The sequence below is a fragment of the Ostrinia nubilalis genome, chromosome 20, assembly GCF_963855985.1.
Source record: "Ostrinia nubilalis chromosome 20, ilOstNubi1.1, whole genome shotgun sequence".
Lineage (NCBI taxonomy): Eukaryota > Metazoa > Arthropoda > Insecta > Lepidoptera > Crambidae > Ostrinia > Ostrinia nubilalis.
The window spans coordinates 11,703,650-11,727,753 of record NC_087107.1 but is presented as its reverse complement, the minus strand read 5'-3'; the positions used below and the strand labels follow the sequence as shown (position 1 = coordinate 11,727,753).

Genomic DNA, 24,104 nt, shown 5'->3' with positions numbered 1-24,104 from the left:
TCATTCACTTGTCAAAATGTCTTGAAAGAAACACGGCGTCATGTGATGAAATGAAAATGCATTAATTCTTGGCGATATTTTTCATGTCTTGTGTTTAATGTAAATGCAAGGAGTGATGATAGCGACAGGAGTAATCATTTGTATTTTTATTTGTGACTTTGTGGGAGGAACAAACGTTTTTATTTGACATTTGTTTCCACGTGGTGTACGTCAGATTTTAGTCGACGTGTTAGGAACTTCACATATTTTAAGTTCTTGACCGCATTTTACGAAGAAATGGAGTCCTTGAATATGTCTAAGTTAAACCTGTCCAGCGTGCGAGGCAACACGTCCAACGAAAACAGTGCACGGGCTGAACCCTTCGAAGTTAAACTGGATACCACCGTAAGTTTGTTTCATTCAATGGAATCCGCATGTATTTAAAAATATTATTTTATAAACGTAACAGAGATTTATTATAAATTACATTATAATTAATTACCATCAGTTCTTCATAAAACAATATTTTTAATAGGATCATTTTTCATATGCCCAAATAAAGAGAGATAAAGATATTGTCTTACATTGTGTGTGAAACAAAGATTGTCATGAAGATAAATTTACGTGAAGGACAAATAATAGTCCTATTCTAAGGCAGATTTAATTTATAATTCTTTTCTTGGAGGTATAAGTTAGATAATACTATTTAATTTCTTTTTTAGGCGCTAACTGACCCCGACGATGAATATCATTGTGAATACAGAGATGACATATGGCAGAGCCTGCTTGAACAAGAGTCACAGAAGCCCACAATCCACCTGCAATCACCACAGGTAATTTAGAAATTTAAGGCGAGAGGTACTATGGTATTTTTCAAAAATACCATCATTATTGTGAATAGTACTATGGTATTTTTTTTAAATACCACAACTATTGTGAATAGTACCATGGTATTTTCAAAAATACCACAATTATTGTGAATGTTACCATGGTATTTTGAAAAATACCATGATAATTGGGAATCGCTTGCAGCAAGTTCTGATATTACAACCAATGTTTCAAAACAACTTTATTTGAAACTAGCTGTCCTGGAAAACTTTATACCTCTTAAGTTCCTCTTTGTAATAGTGTATGTTTTGTTTAGACAGACTAAAAATACTACTACTAGGTATTTTAAATGCAATAAGGAAGTCATTTTAAAAGAATTGATAAGAAATGTTGATGATAACATTTTTAAGTCATGTGCTACAAATTGATTTAATAACAAATAACTGCACCAGCAGCATTGTTAAGGAATTTTAATGACTTGTGCAATAGTGTTTCAAAATATTTCACAATGGACACTCATATTACTGATGTAACTTTAGATAGCATTATTCCAATGAGCAATAGTACCTTTTTGTTTTTGTTGTTTGATATAATATTGGTTACAAAGACTTGTAAACAATAATAAATTGTAATTGAAAGTAATTTATAATTTGTTTATTTAATGTAAGCTAAAAAAAATATTTCTATTAACAAGGAAGACTGAAAAAATAAATAAGAACTAGATGTTTTTGCATATAAATAAATCATATTTTTTTTACAGTAATCAAATTCAATTTAAGGAAAAAATATGATATAAATAATCAAGAAATAGGATAGAATTTAACAATAGATAGTACCCAGACCCACACATATAGGGTGGATGATGAAATGTCATGCAATATGACAATATGAAAATGCATTGCATCATATTATGTTGCAATAGAATAGCTCTTTGTGTTGTCCCTTTCACTACACTTAATGCCTTAAGGGTGTAGTGGTATATATTTTTAAGACTAGACTTGGGTTCAATTCCCAGGTAGTACACATTGTTTGGTTTTTCAATTTGGTTATGGTATTTTTAATTTTAGGCTTAAATAAATCTGGTTATATTATAAGATATTTAGATATTTATCTAAATCTTTATTGCAAACTATGTGACTATTTGTAAATTTTAAAGGTCGGGCCGCACTTGAGTGGTGCTGCTCGTTCTTGCACAAAACGTCAGAATATTCTTGAATAGAATAAAATGAAAATGTAATTTATTTTCAGTCCAATATTTAGGACATAAGAACGACAAAATAACAATAAAAAGGTAGACCTTAAGGGGCTCTACTCAGGTCTCTTTTGTTACTACAAATCGCCTCAACGTTCCAACCTCTTTGCCCCCAGCTGGAATTCCGCGGTACATTAGTGCAGCAGCTGCGTGACGTCACCAAGAAGCTCTGCCTCAGCATCGCGACACTCCACTCAGCTGTCGCTCAGCTCGACTTGTTCATGGACGCCCACCGGCTCAGAGCGGACCGGCTGACTCATGTAGCGCTGGCCTGCCTTAGTCTAGCTGGTGAGTGCTTTTTGAGACCATTTTTTAAAGGTTACTCGTTGACGTAAAGAAATTACCAATAATACCTGTTAACTCCTCCAAGTAAGCCAAATATAGTAGTCGATGGGGATTGAAATAGCGTTCCTCAAAATGGCAATCAAATGCAGAGACACCGTTGCTTTGGAATAATAATTACTGTTACAAGTTTTGATTAAAGTAGATCAGATAAACTGTGTACATTTCAAATAACTTCATTATGGCCTTATGATTTTGTTGCCTATTTTCTCAGGTCAAAATCTATTGGGGAAGACATTATGTGGTAACAGTATGGCCTCAGCCTCGAGTTTAGCGGGCAGCGGGGCGGGAGCGGCGGCGGCGCGGGAGCGGGGCGGGCAACGCAGACCCGTTCTCGAAACAAGCGGGCAGCTCGCGCGGCGCTTTAGCGGCGAAGTGTTGTGATCGGGGTTGTGTTGTCGAGATATTTGTTTTTATTCGCAAACGAAATGTCTGAACAACGGCGACAATTTTATTTCGATTCAAATTTATCGAGTGTTAGCTCGATTTATTGTGGGCAAAAGGAGTGCGCTGCCCGCTCGTTGCCCGCTCCCGCGCCGCTGTTTTCGAGAACCGGTCTATTTGATTTTACGCATAAGATCCTGCCGCCGCCGCTCCCGCCCCGCTGCCCGCTAAACTCGAGGCTGAGGCCTATGGGTTGACTATAAAATATCATAACAACTATATCTTTAAAATGCCTATTGCTTAAATATTGACGGCCTGTGTCGGCCAGTTATCAGATATTTAAATCATCATTAACGTAATCACAATCACCATCCACAGCAAAAGGCGAAGAGAAGATCGGTCTCGCGCCCACACTGAAAACCTTGGCCAAGATCAGCGGCGTCCAGCTTTGCGGCAAGACATTCCGCCAGCTAGAATGGATGGTCGGCCAACACGTGCGTTGGAGGCTGCTGGCACCAACTCCTGTGTCCTTCGCAGCGCTACTGTCTCAGTACGTGGTGACTGATGGCGACCTGACCACCAGACACCCGAAGTTCGTGAGACGGTTCCGCAGAGACGCGGCTCGGTTGCTGGAAAGATATCTGGACTTGACGCTGTCTGGTAAGTTTGATTTTGTAGCCTCTATGTTTTTCTTGCTGGGTCTTGAGCGCTCAGCCATATAATTCTTCAGTTCGGCGCTTAGAACAATTTTGTACTTTTTGTAAAATAAATTATTTACTCTTTACCATATAGGCAGAGGCGGCGTTAAGCGTGGGCGATGTGGGCCACCGCCTACGGCCTCGCGGTACAAGGGGCCTCGCGACTCAAAAATGTTTAAAGCGAGAATAAAACAAAAATAAGCCGTAATGGGTGCGACTCTGGATGGGTGTGACTCTGCAAAGTATATTATTTGTTATGGATGTGATTCTGGTTTGGTGGCATCTTGCCTAATGGCAAATCGCAAAAACTTCCCGGGACTATACGATGTTTACAGTTGATTTTCCAGAATATCGCAAATTCTTTGATACATAACGTTTGTACTGCCGGAATTCATTCTCCTCTGGAATGTCCCCAAAATTCCATTATTTTTGCCGTATCACTTACCGTTTTCGACATATCTGCGTGTGCAAATGACCTGCGCGTATCGATACGATTAATATTATAGGGAGTCCTTCGTACTTACATATATTATGCTCGTGCTTTGTCCTCGAGATTAGAAATAAGAACTATGTGGGTATTTCTCATCGCCACGGTTCTCATCGTCACCTTCGTGGCGAATTTAATTACTAACTTATCTCAACTTTTTGTAAACAAAAATTGTAGCGCTTGATGTGAAGATTGTATTCTCAGTAAATCAGTCAAATAGTGAGCCTCGTTTGGAAGCTTTAATGTTTTGAATTTTTTGATGCCACGAAAGTGATTCTGTACTTTACAGCAATAATTTTTTCAAACTTTACAACTGTATATGACTCTTAAGTGTTTATAACACATATATTTTGTCTTATTTTCATAGATAAATAGCAATAACATAATATAAATAGGTACCTACTTAAATCTATACTTATAATAAATCTGTAGAGAGGTCAATTCTGTACATGAAATATATTTTCAAAATAACTATCAGGGGGTGATTAGTGATCGATACTGATGCCAAAAATGCAATCAGTAAAATTTTTGTCTGTCTGTCTGTCTGTCTGTCTGTCTGTCTGTATGTTCCTTATAGAAACAAAAACTACTCGACGGATTTTAACGAAACTTGGTACAATTATTCTTCATACTCCTGGGCAGGTTATATGATACTTAGGAATTCCCACGGGAACGGGCATTAGCGGGAAAATCCTTTTGTATGAAAAATCTAAACCGCTTAAGTTAGACGCTTGAAATTTGGCAAGCGGGTACCTTAGTAAACTTAAAGCTTAGTTATAACAGGATATTGCAAAATTCCTACGGGAACGGGAATTAGCGAGAAAAAACATTTGTATGAAAAAATCTAAGCCACGTAAGATAGACGCTTGAAATTTGGCATGCAGGTACCTTAGTAAATTTAAAGCTTAGTTACAACAGGATATTGCGAAATTCTCACGGGAACGGGAGTTAGCGGGAAAAAACATTTGTATGAAAAAATCTAAACCGCGTAAGTTAGACGCTTAAAATTTGGCATGCAGGTACCTTAGTAAACTTAAAGCTTAGTTACAACAGGATATTGCAAAATTCCCACGGGAACTGGAATTAACGGGAAATTCCTTTTGTATGACTGACTCACTGACATACCCACGCACAGCCTAAACGGCTAAACCTAGGCACTTGAAATTTATAAGGGACGTAGCTTAGGTACCGTAGAGGTGCACTAAGAAAGGAATTCCCGAAATTCCCACAGGAACAGGAATTACCGGGAAAATCCTTTTGTATGAAAAATCTAAACCGCTTAAGTTAGACGCTTGAAATTTGGCATGCAGGTCCCTTAGTAAATTTAAAGCTTAGTTACAACAGGATATTGCGAAATTCCAACGGGAACGGGAGTTAGCGGGAAAAAACATTTGTATGAAAAAATCTAAACAGCGTAAGATAGATGAAGGGGGTAAAACTTAAACTTAGGGGGTAAACTTCGTACGCGTGGATCCCGTCCACGCGTACGAAGTCGCGGGCGGCCGCTAGTACAAGATAAAATTTTACCGATTACGTCACCTACTAAGTTACAAGATTCTACGCAATTGGTTTTAAGGGTGACACTGGTGGCATTCTGAAATGAAAAGAAGCAAAAAACGGATTATCAGTAGGTACCTCAATAAAAAAGAACTTTAACTGATTATCAGTCCCTCAACAAAAATATATTTTTTATTTAGGCCAGAGGGCCTCGTATTTTTGTTGTACAACTTTTAACTCAAACTTCAGATCAAATTTATCTTACAAACAGAAACACATATACAGACATACATACAGTCATACAGACAGACAACAAAAATACGAGGCCCTTATTTATTTATTGATGTACTGATCTCTACTTACCACGTATAATTTATTAGTTATTAAAATATTGTAAAAACGTAAACACCAGTCACTATATTTTAAAATAAACCAAAGCAAGAAATCACTTTCGTGGCCTAAAATCACCTTCGTGTATAAAACACCACGAAGGTGATGCCACGAAGGTGACGAAAATTTTAGTTTTTTATGAATTATCCTTAAATTTGAATTTAACGGTGCAAGTTGAATACTACACAAACAAGTCTAACATGTTGAGTTTTCAATGGCAAAGTTTCAATTAAATTGTTTAAATTTTAGAGGTAGAAAATATTGTTCAAGCAAGCGACGGTATATCTATGGATAATCACAAAAAGTTACGTATTTTTTTCGCGGAACGACGATCGACCTACCTCACCTCCCCAATGGTCGAAGCGCGACTGACGTTAACCGAATAGAACGCTGTGATTGGTTGCTGGTGTTCGGTTTAACGGCAATCTTGTATTATTACTCAAAATTTTAGGTACCTAAAATCGTGTGACCAACGTATTTCGCTTTCTCAATTCAAAATAATTGTAAGAAGATATTTTTTTGACTGTTGTGTGGAAAGTATATTTCATTACGATGATTTTAGTATATGCTACACACAAATTGAATGAAAATTGTGAATGCAGTAACCAAATGTTTCATTGCAACCGAAGGTGTGACACGATGAGAATGCGAAAAATGACCCCGTTTTTTATCGTTCCATGTGATTTTTTCGTATTATTTTTGCTTCTATTACGATAAAATTTATTTTGTATGTAGCTAAATAGATATTTTATCATCTGATTTCAAAGTTATTGTTCTAACTTATACCGTTTATGAACTATTATCGTGTGACCATCAAATTTGAGTGTAAATGAGAAGTACCCATGTAGTATCACGTACGGTGATGCCAGTTTACGCACTGTTAGTTGAGGATTTTTTTTTTTTTTTTGTGGGTATCTCAGTTTGTACATCCCATTTGACATTGGTATCCGTCGTCAGTCACGATTCAGTGCTCTGCCAGTTCGCATTTCTTCTACTTAAATACGTATAGTCCAGTCATTTAAGCTTAAATTAGGTAAGAATCTCGGAATTAGAGATACCCAGCTGTAAGTCTGTAAATACTTGTATATTGACACCCTAAAAGTTGTCTCAAAACCTACATATGGTAGGGTGTAAGCAACTATTAAATTTTAAGGTCAAAGGTCACAAAAATCGGTTTTTTGCGCTTTTTTTGGAAATATCTCATTTCCTATGGGTTTTTTGCTATTTGTATTTATTATCAATATTGTAGAATACTAAATTCTCTACAAATTTTGTTTAAAAAATTTTTTTATACGGTGAACCGTTTTCGAGATAGAGGGCGGAGAGCGCGCGGTCTCTGCATCACTTCAGGTCAACTTAAGCGGTTTAGGTTTTTCATACAAAAGGATTTTCCCGCTAATTCCCGTGGGAATTTCGGTAATTACTTGTTGTAAATAAGCTTTAAGTTTACTAAGGTACCTACATGCCAAATTAAGCGTTTAGTTTTTTCATACAAAAGGATTTTCCCGCTAATTCCTGTTCCCGTGGGAATTCCTAAGTATACTATAACCTGCCCAGGTGTATGAAGAATAATTGTACCAAGTTTCGTTAAAATCCGTCGAGTAGTTTTTGTTTCTATAAGGAACATACAGACGGACAGACAGACAGACAAAAATTTTACTGATAGCATTTTTGGCATCAGTATCGATCACTAATCACCCCCTGATAGTTATTTTGAAAATATATTTCATGTATAGAATTCTGTCCGTCTGTATGTTCCTTATAGAAACAAAAACTACTCGACGGATTTTAACGAAACTTGGTACAATTATTCTTCATACACCTGGGCAGGTTATAGTATACTTAGGAATTCCCACGGGAACAGGAATTAGCGGGAAAATCCTTTTGTATGAAAAATCTAAACGCTTAACGGAAGTTAGACGCTTGAAATTTGGCATGTAGGTACCTTAGTAAACTCAAAGCTTAGTTACAACAAGGAATTCCCGAAATTCCCACAGGAATTAGCGGGAAAATCCTTTTGTATGAAAAATCTAAACCGCTTAAGTAGACCTGAAGTGATGCAGTGACCGCGCGCTCTCCGCCCTCTATCTCGAAAACGGTTCACCGTATTAAAAAATTTTTTAAACAAAATTTGTAGAGAATTTAGTATTCTACAATATTGATAATAAATACAAATAGCAAAAAACCCACAGGAAATGAGATATTTCTAAAAAAAGCGCAAAAAAACGATTTTTGTGACCGTTGACCTTGAAATTTAATAGTTGCTTACACCCTACCATATGTAGGTTTTAAGACAACTTTTAGGGTGTCAATATACACGTATTTACAGACTTACAGCTGGGTATCTCGAATTCCGAGGTGAACTTACTATAATGACTGGACTAGTACCCAGTGTTAAAAATAGTGTTTTTGTGTCGTCAAAATGCCGAACGAAAAACGTCAAATGAGGATAAGGAACATTTGCTGAAGAAAATAAATAAATTGGAGCAGAAGATATTGGGTGCTGAACGTCGTTCAAGCGGTTCAACAGAAGATCATCGTTACACATTACCATAATGCGAACAACCATCCCGGGTTGTCTCTTTATGCCAGTTGTGTTTTTTGTCTGAGGGTTTGCGGTTTAACGTTTGAGTTCTACTCCTACCCCTAATTCAGACAATTGGAAAAATCGCAAGTTCATCGCCTTCAACCAAAAGAAGAAGAAGAAGAACATCATCATTACACATTACCATAATGCGAACAACCATCCCGGGTTGTCTCTTTATGCCAGTTGTGTTTTTTGTCTGAGGGTTTGCGGTTTAACGTTTGAGTTCTACTCCTACCCCTAATTCAGACAGTTGGAAAAATCGCAAGTTCATCGCCTTCAACCAAAAGAAGAAGAAGAAGAACATCATCATTACACATTACCATAATGCGAACAACCATCCCGGGTTGTCTCTTTATGCCAGTTGTGTTTTTTGTCTGAGGGTTTGCGGTTTAACGTTTGAGTTCTACTCCTACCTCTAATTCAGACAATTAGAAAAAACGCAAGTTCATCGCCTTCAACCAAACGAAGAAGAAAACAGATGCAGTAAGTTCTATCCATTATTACACATACTACCATGGTGCGGGCAACCATACCGGGTTGTCTCCTTATGCTAGTTGTGTTTTTTGTCTGAGGGTTTGCGGTTTAACGTTCGAGTTCTACTCCTACCTCTAATTCAGACGAATACAGTAAATTCTATTTACTTAATACAATATTATCATTACACATACTACCATATTGCGGGCAACCATACCAGGTTGTCACGTTATGCTAATTGTGGTTTTTGTCTGACGATTTGCGTTTTTAACGTTTGAGTTATTACCTACCTCTAATTCAGACGAATACAGTAAATTCTATTTACTTAATACAATATTATCATTACACATACTACCATATTGCGGGCAACCATACCAGGTTGTCACGTTATGCTAGTTGTGGTTTTTTGTCTGACGATTTGCGTTTTAACGTTTAAGTTATTACCTACCTCTAATTCAGACGAATACAGTAAATTCTATTTACTTAATACAATATTATCATTACACATACTACCATATTGCGGGCAACCGTACACGGGTTGTCACGTTATTTAATTTGTGTGGTTATTTTTGTCTGACAGTTTGCGATATTAATATACAGTGTGAGTCACGTTAAAGTGTACATATGAAAATAGATGAAACTAGACCTATTTTTATCGATAAAAAAGAGGTCAAAAAATTTTTGAGATTTTTTTTTATTTTTTTATAGAATTTTTTTTCCTCCAATTACTTATTGTAAAGAAAACGTAATAACTTTTAAACTAAGCGGTATATCCTGATAAAATAAAAACAGTAATAATGCTTAATAACAGGCGATACTAAAAAAAATACATGAAATAGCCAGAAAATGCCAACAAATAATAAAAAATTATACTTTTTGAAAAAAATCTGCTTAAAAATTCGTATTTTTTTGGTTATTTGATAAATTTCTCCAAAAAATGCCCCTATAACAGGTGTTTTTTATTACTTTTTATTATTCTCTATCGTATTACTTTTGTAAAACCAAAAATCGCATGTCTCTATCCCTATCACAACGTTTGCAATGATCGTTTGAATTAAGCCTCTCCGGGCGCGCCATTCAACGCTTCGTTAACAACGAAACTGAAAGTGACTCTAGATTTGTAATTTTGATAAAGACAAGTTAGATTTCAAATAAAAACAAAAGATTTCGAAGTAAAATAAGCATTTTATTTAAAATTAAAATTGTCTCTACCTGTAGCGGAGAAAAATGTGGTGGCAGGCCTTTGTTCAAACGATCATAGCAAATGTTGTGATAGGGATAGAGACATGCGATTTTAGGTTTTACAAAGGTGATACGATAGAGAATAATAAAAAGTAATAAAAACCATCTGTTATAGGGGCATTTTTTGGAGAAATTTATCAAATAACCAAAAAAATACGAATTTTTAAGCAAATTTTTTTCAAAAAGTATCATTTTTTATTATTTGTTGGCATTTTTTGTGTATTTTATGTATTTTTTGGGTATTGCCTGTTATTAAGCATTATTACTGTTTTTATTTTATCAGGATATACCGCTTAGTTTAAAAGTTATTACGTTTTCTTTACAATAAGTAATTGGAAGAAAAAAAATTCTATAAAAAATTTAAAAAAAATCTCAAAAAAAATTTGACCTCTTTTTTGTCGATAAAAATAGGTCTAGTTTCATCTATTTTCATATGTACACTTTAACGTGACTCACACTGTATACTTGCCTCCAAATCAGACGTTCGTAATGTAATGATTTATCTATATCTAAGGGTTTGCGGCACTAAAAACTTTGCATTAATAACCTACTTCTAAATCAGATGTTCGAAGTTAATTATTTTTTTAAATAATAATTACCCATACTACCATACTGCGGAGCTGTGTGATTTTTATAATATGATGGTTTGCGGTATTATCAACAATACCTACCCTCTAAATCAGACCCAGAATCCTAAAAATATTACGATACTTACGGTATTGCGGGCAACTACAACGGGTTGTAATTTTACTGTCTTACCTACTTACTTCTTCAAGTCAAGTAAGCTCAAGTCTAAGTTTTTCGGTGATAACAATTTGGCGATAATATTTAATTTTAAATTGATATAAACGTTAATATTACTAGGCATGCAGAAAATTCGTGTTAAGTTATTACCTACCCGCTACATATTTTAGCAGGCAGTCAAAAGGGCTGTTCCATACTTGTAAAAGTACATTATCACATAAAAAAAAAATGCAATAATGCATACCTACTTGTTTAGAAATTGGGAGTTGTCTTAATAAGACATGATTTGATGGGTTCATATCCACACTACGGGGCGGTGATAATTATGATACACGCCAAATCGTTAGCAGGTGAAAAACCATTAGTAGCTATCGAAACATTGGACTCAGAACCCTTAGCCTCGAACCCTGCCGCCGCCGACGCTGCTGCTCTCGTTGCCATCTGCGCCGCTTCCGCTGCTGCTGAAACTAGAAATCAATTAGATTCGACCCCTGCAACGCTGTTGGTCTGAAACAGCTGCGCCCCTTCATGATGAGATTGTAATATTGGTGATGATCCTGTGTAGGACAAGCCTCAACACAATTACCTTAATATGAATTTCTTATCGATGCCAATCGCATTTTTTCGACTGTCTACTAAGAATTCCTTATCAGAAAAAACGTAATTCTACTTAGACTCATTAAAGATAAGATCAATTATTACCTACTTTGGGGCCAGCTGGCGCTGTGTGAAATTGTTCAAAGAATTATCTATTCTCTAAAAACTTATCTATTTATTTATTTATTACAAACACCGAAGATTGACTCCATGTCTTTTGATAAAAACTTTCCAAAACACTAAAAACTGCCTAGCGAACTTCAAAGTTTGGGGCTGATCTGAAATTGAATCCCAAAATCAAATCAGCAGCCACCAAAAAAGTCCTTTCTTATACGAATTTAACCTTGAAGGGACTTCCCCGAAAGGCAGACAACCGATGAAAACAGAGGACTTGACCTCCTGACTTTCAAAACAGTCATCACGTGTCATGCTCGTGAGCGCACCAGCCGCATCCAGCTCAGAACCGCAACAGTTGAATCTCGTAAAATATGTCGGTTGGCTTTTAAATTTTTACCATCAGTGGTCACTAGTAATAAGTGACTCTGTTGTACTAGGATAGAGTTATGTGATTTCAATCTCACAACCAATAATAAATGTCAGTATAAATCACATAATACATGATTATATTCGGACATAGAAAAATTGCAATTATATCAGGCTATTCATAAACTTATATTAAGTGTCATGAAATATAGTACTCCGATGTCTCAACTACGGGATGGGGGGCGGCATGTTACGGGGAAACTTCTGGGGACCCATGGTCCAACATCTATTTTATTTTATTAATATTATCTAATATTAAAAACATAATATAAGAATTAATCTGCAAAGATTCCAAACATTGACCTTTCTTGGCCTTAAAGTATTTACTAAGGATCTTCAAAATTCTCAGTTTCTCAGAATGAAATTCAGTTTTGTACACCGCATAGGTGGCGTGCAGTTTCCCCCCACTTAACACAAATAAAAATAATTGTGGCAATGATGCGAAACTAGAAAAATCATTATAATCATCAATACACAATGATGTGTCCTATCTAATGATCTATCTTATCTAGATAATAGCATGGTAGATACCGAATCTTGAAGAGTCCATTCAATATTAGTATGGACTCGACATTACCAAATTCACCATTTTATCATTTTTACATTTGGAGAACGTGGCATCGTTAATTTAGCTAAATTCGTTATCGTTATATACCCCAAATTAGATAGGTACCCCGATGCATACGCAATTAAAAATTTTAAGACAACAAGGTCAAGCTTATTTCTGCGGTTTCCTTCCTTTTTTGTATTACACATAGATACATTGCGAAAAATCACATGTGATCAAGCGACGGGTATACTAGCAGTACCCTTATAACGTAGTCTAGCTTTGTTTCTTTAATTGAATAAAAATAAAAACGCTACACGTGTCTAAATGTCTCATATAAAACGAAGATTACATCTTCATTTATCTATGGATATTATATCTTCATCATTGTCTGATGATCAAGCAGTACAAAACAATTTCCTTAAACAATTTCAAGGAAATTGTTTTACTTTTGCCATAACTATCATTCATTGAGGTATTAGATTCCACTATTTTAATAAAAAATTGTGAATTTCGATAGCTGTAATAAGCTTGTCTTTTAATTTGGCTGTCATATTGGAAACATAATCAGATATTATGGTTTCCGAAAAATTTAAAATATTTAGAAATTAGCCATTTTACTGTCATTAGTTAGTGTAATTATTACACACATTGTTCAAACCTTCCTTAGAAGCATTCAAATATTATGCATACAAATATTCAATCTAATCACGACATCGCGCCCAAGTGCACAACAATCAATCTTGGTATTGTCTTGACAATTTATGTCATATACAAGCATTTTGTGCAAAGTGTTGCTTACGAAATTTTTTACCGCTCTAACAAAGAGCACTTAGTTTAGTCACAAGTTTAGTTCAATTAACATTGCAGGCTTGTGATATTGACACCTTGATATTCACCACTCACAGCACGAGGCATGCTGCCTCGTCTAGAGCATATACATTAGGAATTAATCTTGATTATCAGAATTACCCCCGGTTGGAGCGTTATTTCAAATAGGTACTTTGGGCAAATTCTTTAACAGAATGCCTATTGCGTCCAGAAATAACAATCAACATTTAATTGACAGAAGAACCTAATACTGACAATTGATTTGGGAAACAATAATTAACTTTCCCACTTACATTATGGCTAATATAACAGCTAATTATACTTGCCTTTAATTACTTACCCTTAATTATCAATTATACGAAAGTATTCACTCGGGTAACTATGACAGTTATGTCACACTTAATAGTAATTATAAAACAAGCAATGTATTCTTACCAATGATTTATTATTTTTGCAAAGTAATAAACAGCTTTGTTTTTATTATCATTTCACATCAGTTCTCTCAAAATCTACATAGTTCTTATTTCTAATCTCGAGGACAAAGCACGAGCATAATTAATGATTAAACGAACTTAAAAAGTGAAGTTCTATCATAATTATGCGAGGGCTTTGTCCGAAGAGATTAGAAACCCTCCCACCCGTCTTTAACAATCATATATGTAGGTATATTATTAAAAACACAAACCCCCATATTAGTGAAATGATAAAAAATACAAATTACTACTCCAAACTAACTGACGACGGATACCAATGTCAAATGGGATGTAAACTGAGATAAGTACCCACAAAAAAAAAAAAAAATATCCTCAACTAACAGTGCGTAAACTGGCATCACCGTACGTGATACTACATAGTTCTTATTTCTAATCTCTTCGGACAAAGCCCTCGCATAATTATGATAGAACTTCACTTTTTAAGTTCGTTTAATCATTAATTATGAACCTCAAGATGTATAACTCAAAAACATTTTACGAAACTATTGAATAAATAATTGATTTTTTGCAATATTGCAAATATCATAGGACTCATTGTTAGTACTGCTAAAGTTCATTACCCCTTCAGGAAACCCCCAAAATTTCATCCGAATTTTATTAACAATTCCGGTAAGTACAGCCTCTGCTGAAAGAAGTTTTTCAAAATTAAAATTATTTGAGAAACACAATGAGCCAAGAAAGACTTTCAGCTTTGGCTGTTTTATCAATTGAATCAGATTTGGCATCTAGGCTGGATTACGATACCACAATTAAGGAATTTAGTAACGTTAAAAGCAGGAAATTTCTGTTCCTTTAATAAAGAAATTTAATGTTTTTTGAGATACACTTTAAGAAATGTATATCTCCACCTTTATATTAACGATTTGTAATTTTTCATTTAATACTTATTAATCTAATTTGTATTTTTATGAATAAAAACTTGGCAGTGTTAATTGTTTTGTTTGTTTTTATCTATATATATAAAAATGAAACCCGTTTTACGTTGTCACGACATAACATGAAAACGGCTTGACCGATTTGGCTGATTTTTTTTTGTAGTTTTCTAATACTCTGTACAAGGTAAAAAAAATATAAAGAAAATCTCTACGCTAAGGCGGTACGAAGTTCGCCGGGTCAGCTAGTTATTTTATAAAATCCGTCTTCAGGTCGCCATAGAACAGGGCCTCGCGAAATCTGTCTTGCCCACATCAAATTTAGTTGTTGCCCCGCCACTGCATATAGGCTATGGTATCTGTGGCGAAAGGTAGTGGGTTTAAGTCCTACCTAAAGTCGTAGATTCTATCAGTGTTGAAAGTTTTTCACTCAGAAATGTTTTTTTACAAGTTTGTAATCTTAAACTAAGCAAAGCTAGTAATTGGTACTAAACAGCGGATAGAAATTATCCGGTTCGCTTAGTTTCGGACTAGAGGCGCAGTGTAAGGCTGGTTTTAGAATCACGCTGATGCACGCTGACAGCCGAAATGTATGAAGCGTCGGCGCCGAGCGATCAGCGTCACTCAGGAACGTTCCCTTAAATTACACACATCTTGATTTGTCAGCGCCGACGATCAGCGAGCGGTCAGCGCGATTCTAAAACCAGCCTATTATTAATATATTTGTTTATTATTTAGAAGTGATTGAACCGCATCTTTCCTTCCAGACGTGCGCCTCAAAGTGGTGGACTCTGTTGACGTTGGCTGCGCGTGCGTCGCGTGCGCGCGCGCCGACCTCGGGCTGAGCGCGTGGCCCGCGTGGCTCGCCGAGCGTGCCGGCCGTAAACCCACCAGCGTGGCGCCCCTCGCGCGTCTTCTGCAGCGGTGAGTAAAAAAAAGTAAAAAATGATTTATTTGACAAACAGAGCGACATCACATTTACATAAATTACAAAAAGAAGAAACATTGTGCATTAATCGGGGCATGCCGTGGGCATGCCTCGAATCGACACCGATTTTCAGCGGAGTGACGCCACTGTGTGGTCATGGGAGTCTGAGTTTGACGCCTATGGTGTGCCATATTATTTGGCCAGTTTACTGTATTTCTTAATCCTTATATAGCACCTATGCCCACTACGACAAATTGATACAAGCGCGCCACCCGCAAGTCCACCAGCGTGGCGCCCCTAGCGCGTCTTCTGCAGCGGTGAGTGACGCCACCGTGTGGTCATGGGAGTCTGAGCTTGACGCCTATGGTGTGCCATATTATTTGGCCCCTCGCGCGCCTTCTGCAGCGGTGAGTGACGCCACTGTGTGGTCATGGGAGTCTGAGCTTGACGCTTATAGTGTGCCATATTATTTGACCAGTTTACTGTATTTCTTACCCCTTACATAGCAGCTATTGCCCATTACGACAAATTGATACGAGCGCGCCGGCCGCAAACCCTCCAGCGTGGCGCCCCTAGCGCGTCTTCTGCAGCGGTGAGTGACGCCACCGTGTGGTCATGGGAGTCTGAGCTTGACGCCTATGGTGTGCCATAACGTCTTTTCACCAGTTTCTTGTATATCTTACCCCTTACATACAAGCAGATTACACCTGTGACAGGTGGTGGCTAGTGCAGCTGTATTACAGCTGTTTTGGAACCTGCAAAGTATTTTTGAACAATGTTCAAACCACAATCGCGACTAACATGCATATAATGATGACAAAAAAGGCCGAAAAGACGGTTGATATCCCGTCATGGTCGATATCCCACCCATGGTTATACTAAAGAAGCGAAATTCTGACACATTCAATCCTTCAACACCAACACATTCCCATTATCACACAACTAAACATTGTTGCTTGTTGCAGGATGATGCAAATACTGAAATCCCGCGAGAACGGCGGCGATTCCGAAGCCGATCAAGGGTATAGCAGCGCGAGAACATCTCCCAACCTCACTCCGTGCACTTCCCCGAGGTACCACATATCTCCAGCTTCCAGCACTTGCAGCAATTCCTCCAGAAGTTACATCAACGTCGACTCTTCCTACCGCCAACACCCAATCACAGAACGAAGACCAGACTCCTCATACTCCGTCTTAGACTTAGACGACACAAACGTCCAACCAACCGTGAACGTACAAGAATACTACCAACTACCCACAGCCGTTGACATGACACTGCAAAGGGTCGACAACCCATCGGAGTACAGGTATTGTAGATCCCGTAGACTTGTAGAAGCTAGTTTAGAAACTGTCGAACCGTCTACCAGTATGGCAGTGAAACGAGGCCTCGAAAACAACGTAGAATTAGATAGGAAACGGTACAGATTAACCACTCAAATGTCACAAGTGGTTCTATGATTATATCTAGTCCCAGGTCTTCGTTCACGAATGTATCATGGCAACGATATAAACATATCGTGTGCTGTTCTATTCGTGAATGTTGACGCACGATTGCGAATACGTGCCGATTATTTACTCCTTTTCATCTTATTTGTCGGTATTTGCGATCGAAACTTAGGATAATTTCAACTGTGTATTCCAAATATGCTATTTATACATGTAACGCTGCAGCTAGATGCTTTTTGAAATTATTGCGAAAGAAATTACGTCATCTAGATATCGCATATCTAATACGACATAAGTATACCTAATTTGCATAATAAGTATACTTATCTTTATTCTAAAACTTACACAGTACACGAAATCTTAATCAGCTGAAGTGTCCGCGGTACCGAGTTAATCTGTATTGTTTAAAATTGACAGTAAAACGAAAAGCAATTGAGAAGTGTTATGTTGAATGGAATTGATGACTAAAGAATGACTATTGAACGTGGTTGTGATACTAAGTAATCGAAAAGGACACCTTCTCGATTGTAATTTTGTACGAAACTGTAGGTGTAGTTAGAAACAAATTGTTAGGTTAATGTCATCGTATTTGAATTTGTTAAATTAGAATGGATTAAAACATATCTTAAATAAACCTTGCACTATTAGATTTTGATTTTAACACAGACGAAATAGAGCAGCAACGATTTTATTTTATAAACCAGAAACGAGATTGTTCATAAGATTCAATAAGATCCTACAAATTATTCTAATATGGTTTAAATGTGATGACATTTTCCTCTAATTAGTTAATTAGTTCCGCAAACATCAACAGAACATGTCCACAACAGTATTTATCCAACATTCCTGTTAAATCTGATGTCAAACTAAAAAATAACAAAAATAAGGTCACTTTCAAATAAGCGTATAAGTGCGGTTTTGTGTGTATACTTGCTCATTTTCGTGTACACGAATCGCTGATGTTTCGTTCGCGCGTTTTTCTTTAAGCCGGGTTCAGACGGGTGTAACGCGTAATGAAATGTATCGTGTAATATAATGGAAAAAGTGTGGGCAGCACTATACATGTAATGCTCGTACAAGTAGAATTTCTGTTACATTACACGTAATCTTACATTACACATTACACCCGTTTGGCGGCTTTAAGCGCGAAATATCACAAAAATTCGTACAGAAACTGCTTATTTGACCATAAAAAATTTACCATGTCATGTTGATGTTGTGGTTGTCTCGATTGCCTTATGACTGTTTAGTGTAGCCTGTATTAGACACAATTACTACACAAAAATAATCAAGTGTATGTAAGTTAATTCAAATTGTAGTATCAGAACGATCTGGATATCGTTCTATATTATTTTTTGTTTAATATCAGTGACTTAAATACTCATAAATAATTAAAGTAAGATAACCAACATATACTTGATTGTATGGACCTAAAAAAATAGTTTAATTGCAATGATACTTAATTTGGACATCGCGTTACTTTAACTTATAGTATTTTATGTACTTCTTGTCTGTATAGCGTTGTTTTTGTATATGAGTTATGTATAGCGAATACACACTATTTAAATGAATATATTATTATTCGGTTAGTTGAGTGTTCGATTGCTGTTTTTAAAAAACTTGGTATTTGAAATGTTCTCAACATAATTTTAATGTATAACAGCAGTTGGACGCTCGATATTTTAACCAATTTCGGCTGTTTTGGATAAGTTGTGATTGTTTTAATTTATTGTTGCGAGTATTTCGAAGTGAACTGTTGTTTATGAACCTGCATTTAGTTGAATGTCCTATCCATTAGTCATGTATTTACTTTTACATGTTCCTTGAAGTTTTGCAGATATTTTTCAAAGTATTTAAACGCCAAGTTAGTATTTAAATATCTGCAAAATGCATAATTTCTGTGTTTTATCTGACATTTTGAGATTACCATGACTATGTGGATAGTGTTGATTGCTTCGAGGTATTTCTCTTTGAGTGATATGGAATAGAATCTTTTTTTATATAGATTTCTATCATCGCTCAGTTTTTACTCGAAGTTGTTTTTATTTTTTTAATTTTATACAATTCAAAGATTCCGTTCCATTACCACTACTTTTTTATTTACCCCAAAAATGGGGTCATCATTACCACTCCACATATTATTTTGATGTGACAAAGATTCAATGGTGTAGAGAGCTAGGTAAAATTGACAAATGTAATTTTTTGTGTATAATTATGTAGAAGTGTGTATAGATGGCCTCAAAGACTCACGCGGGTGTAATTTTATGTCGGTTAAGTATTTTCTTATAATTTTTACGGCCTACGTTTTTTTAAATTCTTTTGTTGATTTTAAAAAGATAATAATGCCTACGGTGTATTTTTCAAATCGTCGAGTTACCATTACGTTTCTAGATTTTAAAATGCCGAATTTTCTCCAATATATTGATGATGTTGAAATTTTAAGCGCACGATGGTGTTGCCCTGTTGATGAAAATTTTACCCCTGTTTCTAACGTGATTAGATTTTTAACTTCCCTGGTGAATCAAACCGAAGAAATGTTTCTCATCTTATTTTTAGAAAATCCTAAGTAATTCTTATCTTATACTTTTCCTTCTTTTTCTTACGGTTTTACAATAAACAACTGCCAGAAACGACTAGTATATTTAAAAAAATCATTCATGTGCTTCCTTCATCATTCTGATTTAAATAAGTTCATTGATCTGTATAATGTGTTTTCCAGTTCAAACAACATAAAAGGAACTCAAAAAATCTGTTTTTTATTCTGAATACCTACATGTGAAAGAGCCAACCAATTTCGGAGGCTAAAATTTTCTTGACATGATCCCAAGCTAAGTTTTATTTGGTGTTAACTGGAAACCATATTAATAATTCATTAGGTTTACAATCACCTGTGTAATCAGCTATGATGCTTATCAATTGTATAGTGCAAATGTTGCACAACATAAGTAACGGGTATATGTATAACTAAAACTGTTAAATTATTGATTATAATCAAAATAATGTGTTCTTCTGGAATTGTAAGGTATCAAAAAGTATGGAAACTACAAACCTTTGCTTGCATTGTTGGAAATTGTTACAAATATATCAAGTAGTCAAAATGACGCTTATAGCAGTCGTATTTAAAGATTACATAATATACCTAAGTATTTACTGTAAATTAATACCATAATAGAGCCTTACAATTTTAGATTAATATTAACGTTAAAATTCATGGGCCCGTATTACGAATCGACGCTTAAAACACAATTCTCTTCAAATCTTTGATTCTAAGATTTTCTCTCTATTTTAGTTGAAATCTTTGATTGGTTGGAGTTAAATATTTAAACCAATAAGAGCAGAAACTACACTTAAGTTTGAACAGAAATTCGAGCATCGTTCGTAATACAGGCCATGAAGATTCATACAAAAGCAAATCCTATGTACGACTATTAATGTTAAGACTGAAAGTTAGATTGTATGAGCGGCTCAGGGCTGAAAAACGATTATTTTGTACTAAATTAACGTTGAAGACGCATTGTAAAACTTGAAATAAATATTTAATACATCAGTTTATTGTTTTATTTCTTGATAGAATTCTACGGGGATGGGAATTTTAGAGACTGGAACTTGTTTTACACAAGTTTTACAGGAATAAAATCACAAGGTTAAGCCTCACTCCTACATCGGCTAGGTGGCGCTAGTGTGAATGGAGGTTTAAATTAATAATAATCTATTTCAGCTATATTAAAAATCCATAAGTATACATTAAAGAGAAACCCCCTTACTAATAAAAAGTTACACAGTTTTCAAATTCAAATTATTTATTGCATGTCACATGGGTAAGGGTTGACAAGAACATAATATTGTACAGTTGTTGAACACTGTTTTAAAATGACATTTCCATACTAAACGTCACTTTAAAACACTGTTCAACGAGCGTGTAAGTTTTATTAGTAAGGGGGAAAATATTTAAAAGCCAAAAAAACCGTCAGCCTAGTTCATAAAAATAAAAACTATCAAATTTTACACAATGCGACCAGCTAAAATGCGCAGAATGTCGTTGGAGCTCCCACGCACACGGCTCAGCATAGAAACTGCCCTTTAGAAACTTTTAAAACACATACCTACTTATCCGAAAAGAAGATGGCTCTTTTGAAACATCCAGTTCTTTTGCCGGTATCGCTTCTGCAGTTATTGGCGACCGATAGTTTGGTTAGGCTGTTACGCCGATTTGGCATCGGCCGATTCCTCGTACAAACTGAAAGCCCACCCAACTATCGGTCTACTGAAAGTATAGTCTGCGGGAAGGAACACCAGTAGGGTTCAACAATTTTAAAAATTTCGATTGGTCAAAGGGAAAGGGCAAAATTGTATGGGGTCACTCACATAGGTACGTATGGCCCGAAAAGGTTTTAAGTTTGTGTTCAGTTCCGAATGCCAACTAAATTGTATCTAGAATAGATCTAGCACATTAACCTACCGCCCTCAATGGCCCTACATATTATCTGTGGCCCTACTAAGCAGTCGGAGGGCTCGCGTGTAAGGGAAGTGACACAGTCAAATAATTTTGCATTGCGGTATAGCATACTTCATGCTGACGAGTATTGATTTTTGCATTGTCTGCATTCCTTCGGGCTGACTAACGCCTACTTAGATACTGCCGAAAGTATGTTGGACGTCATATTTAGTGGATTAAGCTAATTCTGTTTGTGGCGTATAGTTTTCAACTCAACTGACCTACCAGAGAATGGGGTCTACCTATGAGCTATGAGTAGCTAGCTATTCTATCACATAGCTAGTGGGTATTAGAAGTTTTATCCTGAAATCGATTTCTAGGAGAGAAGATTCTGTTATTTTCATAAATGTATTTAGGTAGGTAGACCTATAGGTAATTCCATATCTATATAGTACCATAGTCTACCTCAACTATAATTGTATTAAACTGTTATACGGGGTCAGTTTCTAAGGCACTGTAAATAAATACAAATCATAACTCCCTTCCCTCTTTCAAATGTAAAATCCTTTTAAGTGAATGGCTTCTTGGTCTTGATTATGACGCAGTAGAAACTTTGATAAAGTAGTGGTAATGGTAATTTGTATAATTTGGAAAAAATTGGTATTAAAATTAAAATAAAAATAAATCTAATCATAATGAAACTAGCACTCTCAGTACGAACTATACACACACATCACTCACAGTTAGGTACCTACTTCTAAATAATGTGTAAACTTAACTATTTAATTTATAAAATAGAAGTTAAAATTAAGACTAAAATTAAAATAAAAATACTTTTAAGTCTGCAATGTCAGCCTGTATGACGTGGGCGCTAGCAACTGCGCCACAGTCCTTGACTAATGCAGTTGCTAACGCAACAATGTTTGTGCATGTAAGTAAGTGTTTTTGTTGCCAATAAAGATTTATTATTATTATTTATTATTTATTATTATAAGTATAATATTTATATTTACATAATATTTACATTACATTCTCATCAAAACCGAACATACTATGTGTGCTGGTAATAAAATAGTCACTCATTTTTTTGTTTTTGATTAAGCTAGACGGTAGACCGATGTGTCATCTGGGGAGAGCGTGGGAACGCGCGGGGGGCGGCGTGGGGGGCGACGACGTCTGCGTGGCCTGCACTCGCAGTGCAGCGCGCAAAGACCAATCCCTGCACAGCCAGACAGGAACAGGGGAAGCGCCAGGGTCCTCGTCACCGTCGCCACTTGCTCGCCTCGCGACCATCGCGGCACCACCACACTATGGTCCGCCCTCGACCAGTAGCACTTGTACTTCGCACCCACATACCCATAGCTCGTCGTGAAATTGTCGCAGTCAACCGACGGCGGATACCCGCAGCCCTTTATGTTAACGAATAACACTGCCGGACGCCAATCTTCGGAATACGCCTTGTACTTCACGTGAAGCTGCGTGCATTTGTACGCGTCGCTGGTGCAGCCTTCTCTGCATGATGCCCAGGTGCAGTTATCGAGTCCTAAGCGGTCGTCGCGTCTTTCGGTGACGCAGTCTGCGGGGACCGGGTCGAAGTCTGCAGCGAGAGCGCTCAGTGCAGGATCTGCGTATAATGGAACGAGGAATAGTAACGCAGAAGCTCCTCCGCCGAGTAGCGTTGCGAGCATCACAGTTATGTATCTGGTTAGGGTGGCTCGAGTCTCGCCTCGGCGGCGAGACGGCCTCACGACCAGTCGTTCAGAGCTGCCGCCTCTCATTTTGCGAGCACTTGTCAATCCATGTTGGGGAAGGTAACTAAACTGAATGTATTCAGTGCAGTATTGGCAGGCGACGCGCGCATGGGAGGTCGGGCTTGCGCAGTGATGGCCGATTGACTGGCTGCGGTCTAGGTACTTGAATGAAGCGTAGGTTTCTGTTTACGTCTGCATTTAATAATGGACGAGAGGCTGATTGACCTATTTTGTAAAGAATACTGAAGAGCTTAGGGAAAAATTGCTTAATTAATAACTTTTATAGGCTTTTAACTTTTTTCTAAGTGTTTGCTAACGTAATTAAGTAGGTGATCCAACATTGCGGGTTAGCGAATTCGATCGAATTTTCCAGAACAGCCGACTTAAAACTGGGTTAGGTATACCTACTCACAATGGCTTATACTTAGATTAATAAAACCGGCTTATAATACAAAGCTTTTACCTTTTGTTTGACTGGTTGCCTTTGCGTATAAATAGGTAGGTATTTAATATTTATACGCAAAGGCATGCCCATGTAGGTACAATCACAAAATATAACAGAAGGTAAACTCATGTATGTACCTCGCTTTGCATACCTCGCTCGCTCGCACGCTCGGCCGTCGCGCTAGGGTTGTCTTGTCATGTGTTGCGTTTATTTCGTTATGATAGAAAAATGTTACTCTTAATACTATGGAAGAAAGACAATAACAGATATCAGCGTATAATTATTTAGTTTTTATTTTTTTTTATTTATTG

At 36.6% G+C, this 24,104-nt stretch overlaps 2 protein-coding genes across 2 annotated transcripts; one reads left to right on the top strand and one right to left on the bottom strand.

Moving 5' to 3' along the window:
* The first annotated feature begins 3 nt into the window (after positions 1–3).
* Positions 4–20,709, top strand: LOC135081655 (cyclin-J-like). The gene is made up of 6 exons (XM_063976417.1): positions 4–384; positions 702–812; positions 2,176–2,347; positions 3,164–3,445; positions 15,556–15,712; positions 16,682–20,709. The coding sequence occupies exons 1-6, from the start codon at positions 277–279 to the stop codon at positions 17,172–17,174; spliced, it is 1,323 nt and encodes a 440-aa protein (XP_063832487.1). The 5' UTR covers positions 4–276; the 3' UTR covers positions 17,175–20,709.
* Positions 20,710–22,614: 1,905 nt separating this feature from the next.
* Positions 22,615–23,680, bottom strand: LOC135081789 (protein tipE). Its single transcript, XM_063976577.1, has one exon. The coding sequence runs from the start codon at positions 23,373–23,375 to the stop codon at positions 22,695–22,697; it is 681 nt and encodes a 226-aa protein (XP_063832647.1). The 5' UTR covers positions 23,376–23,680; the 3' UTR covers positions 22,615–22,694.
* Positions 23,681–24,104: the final 424 nt, after the last annotated feature.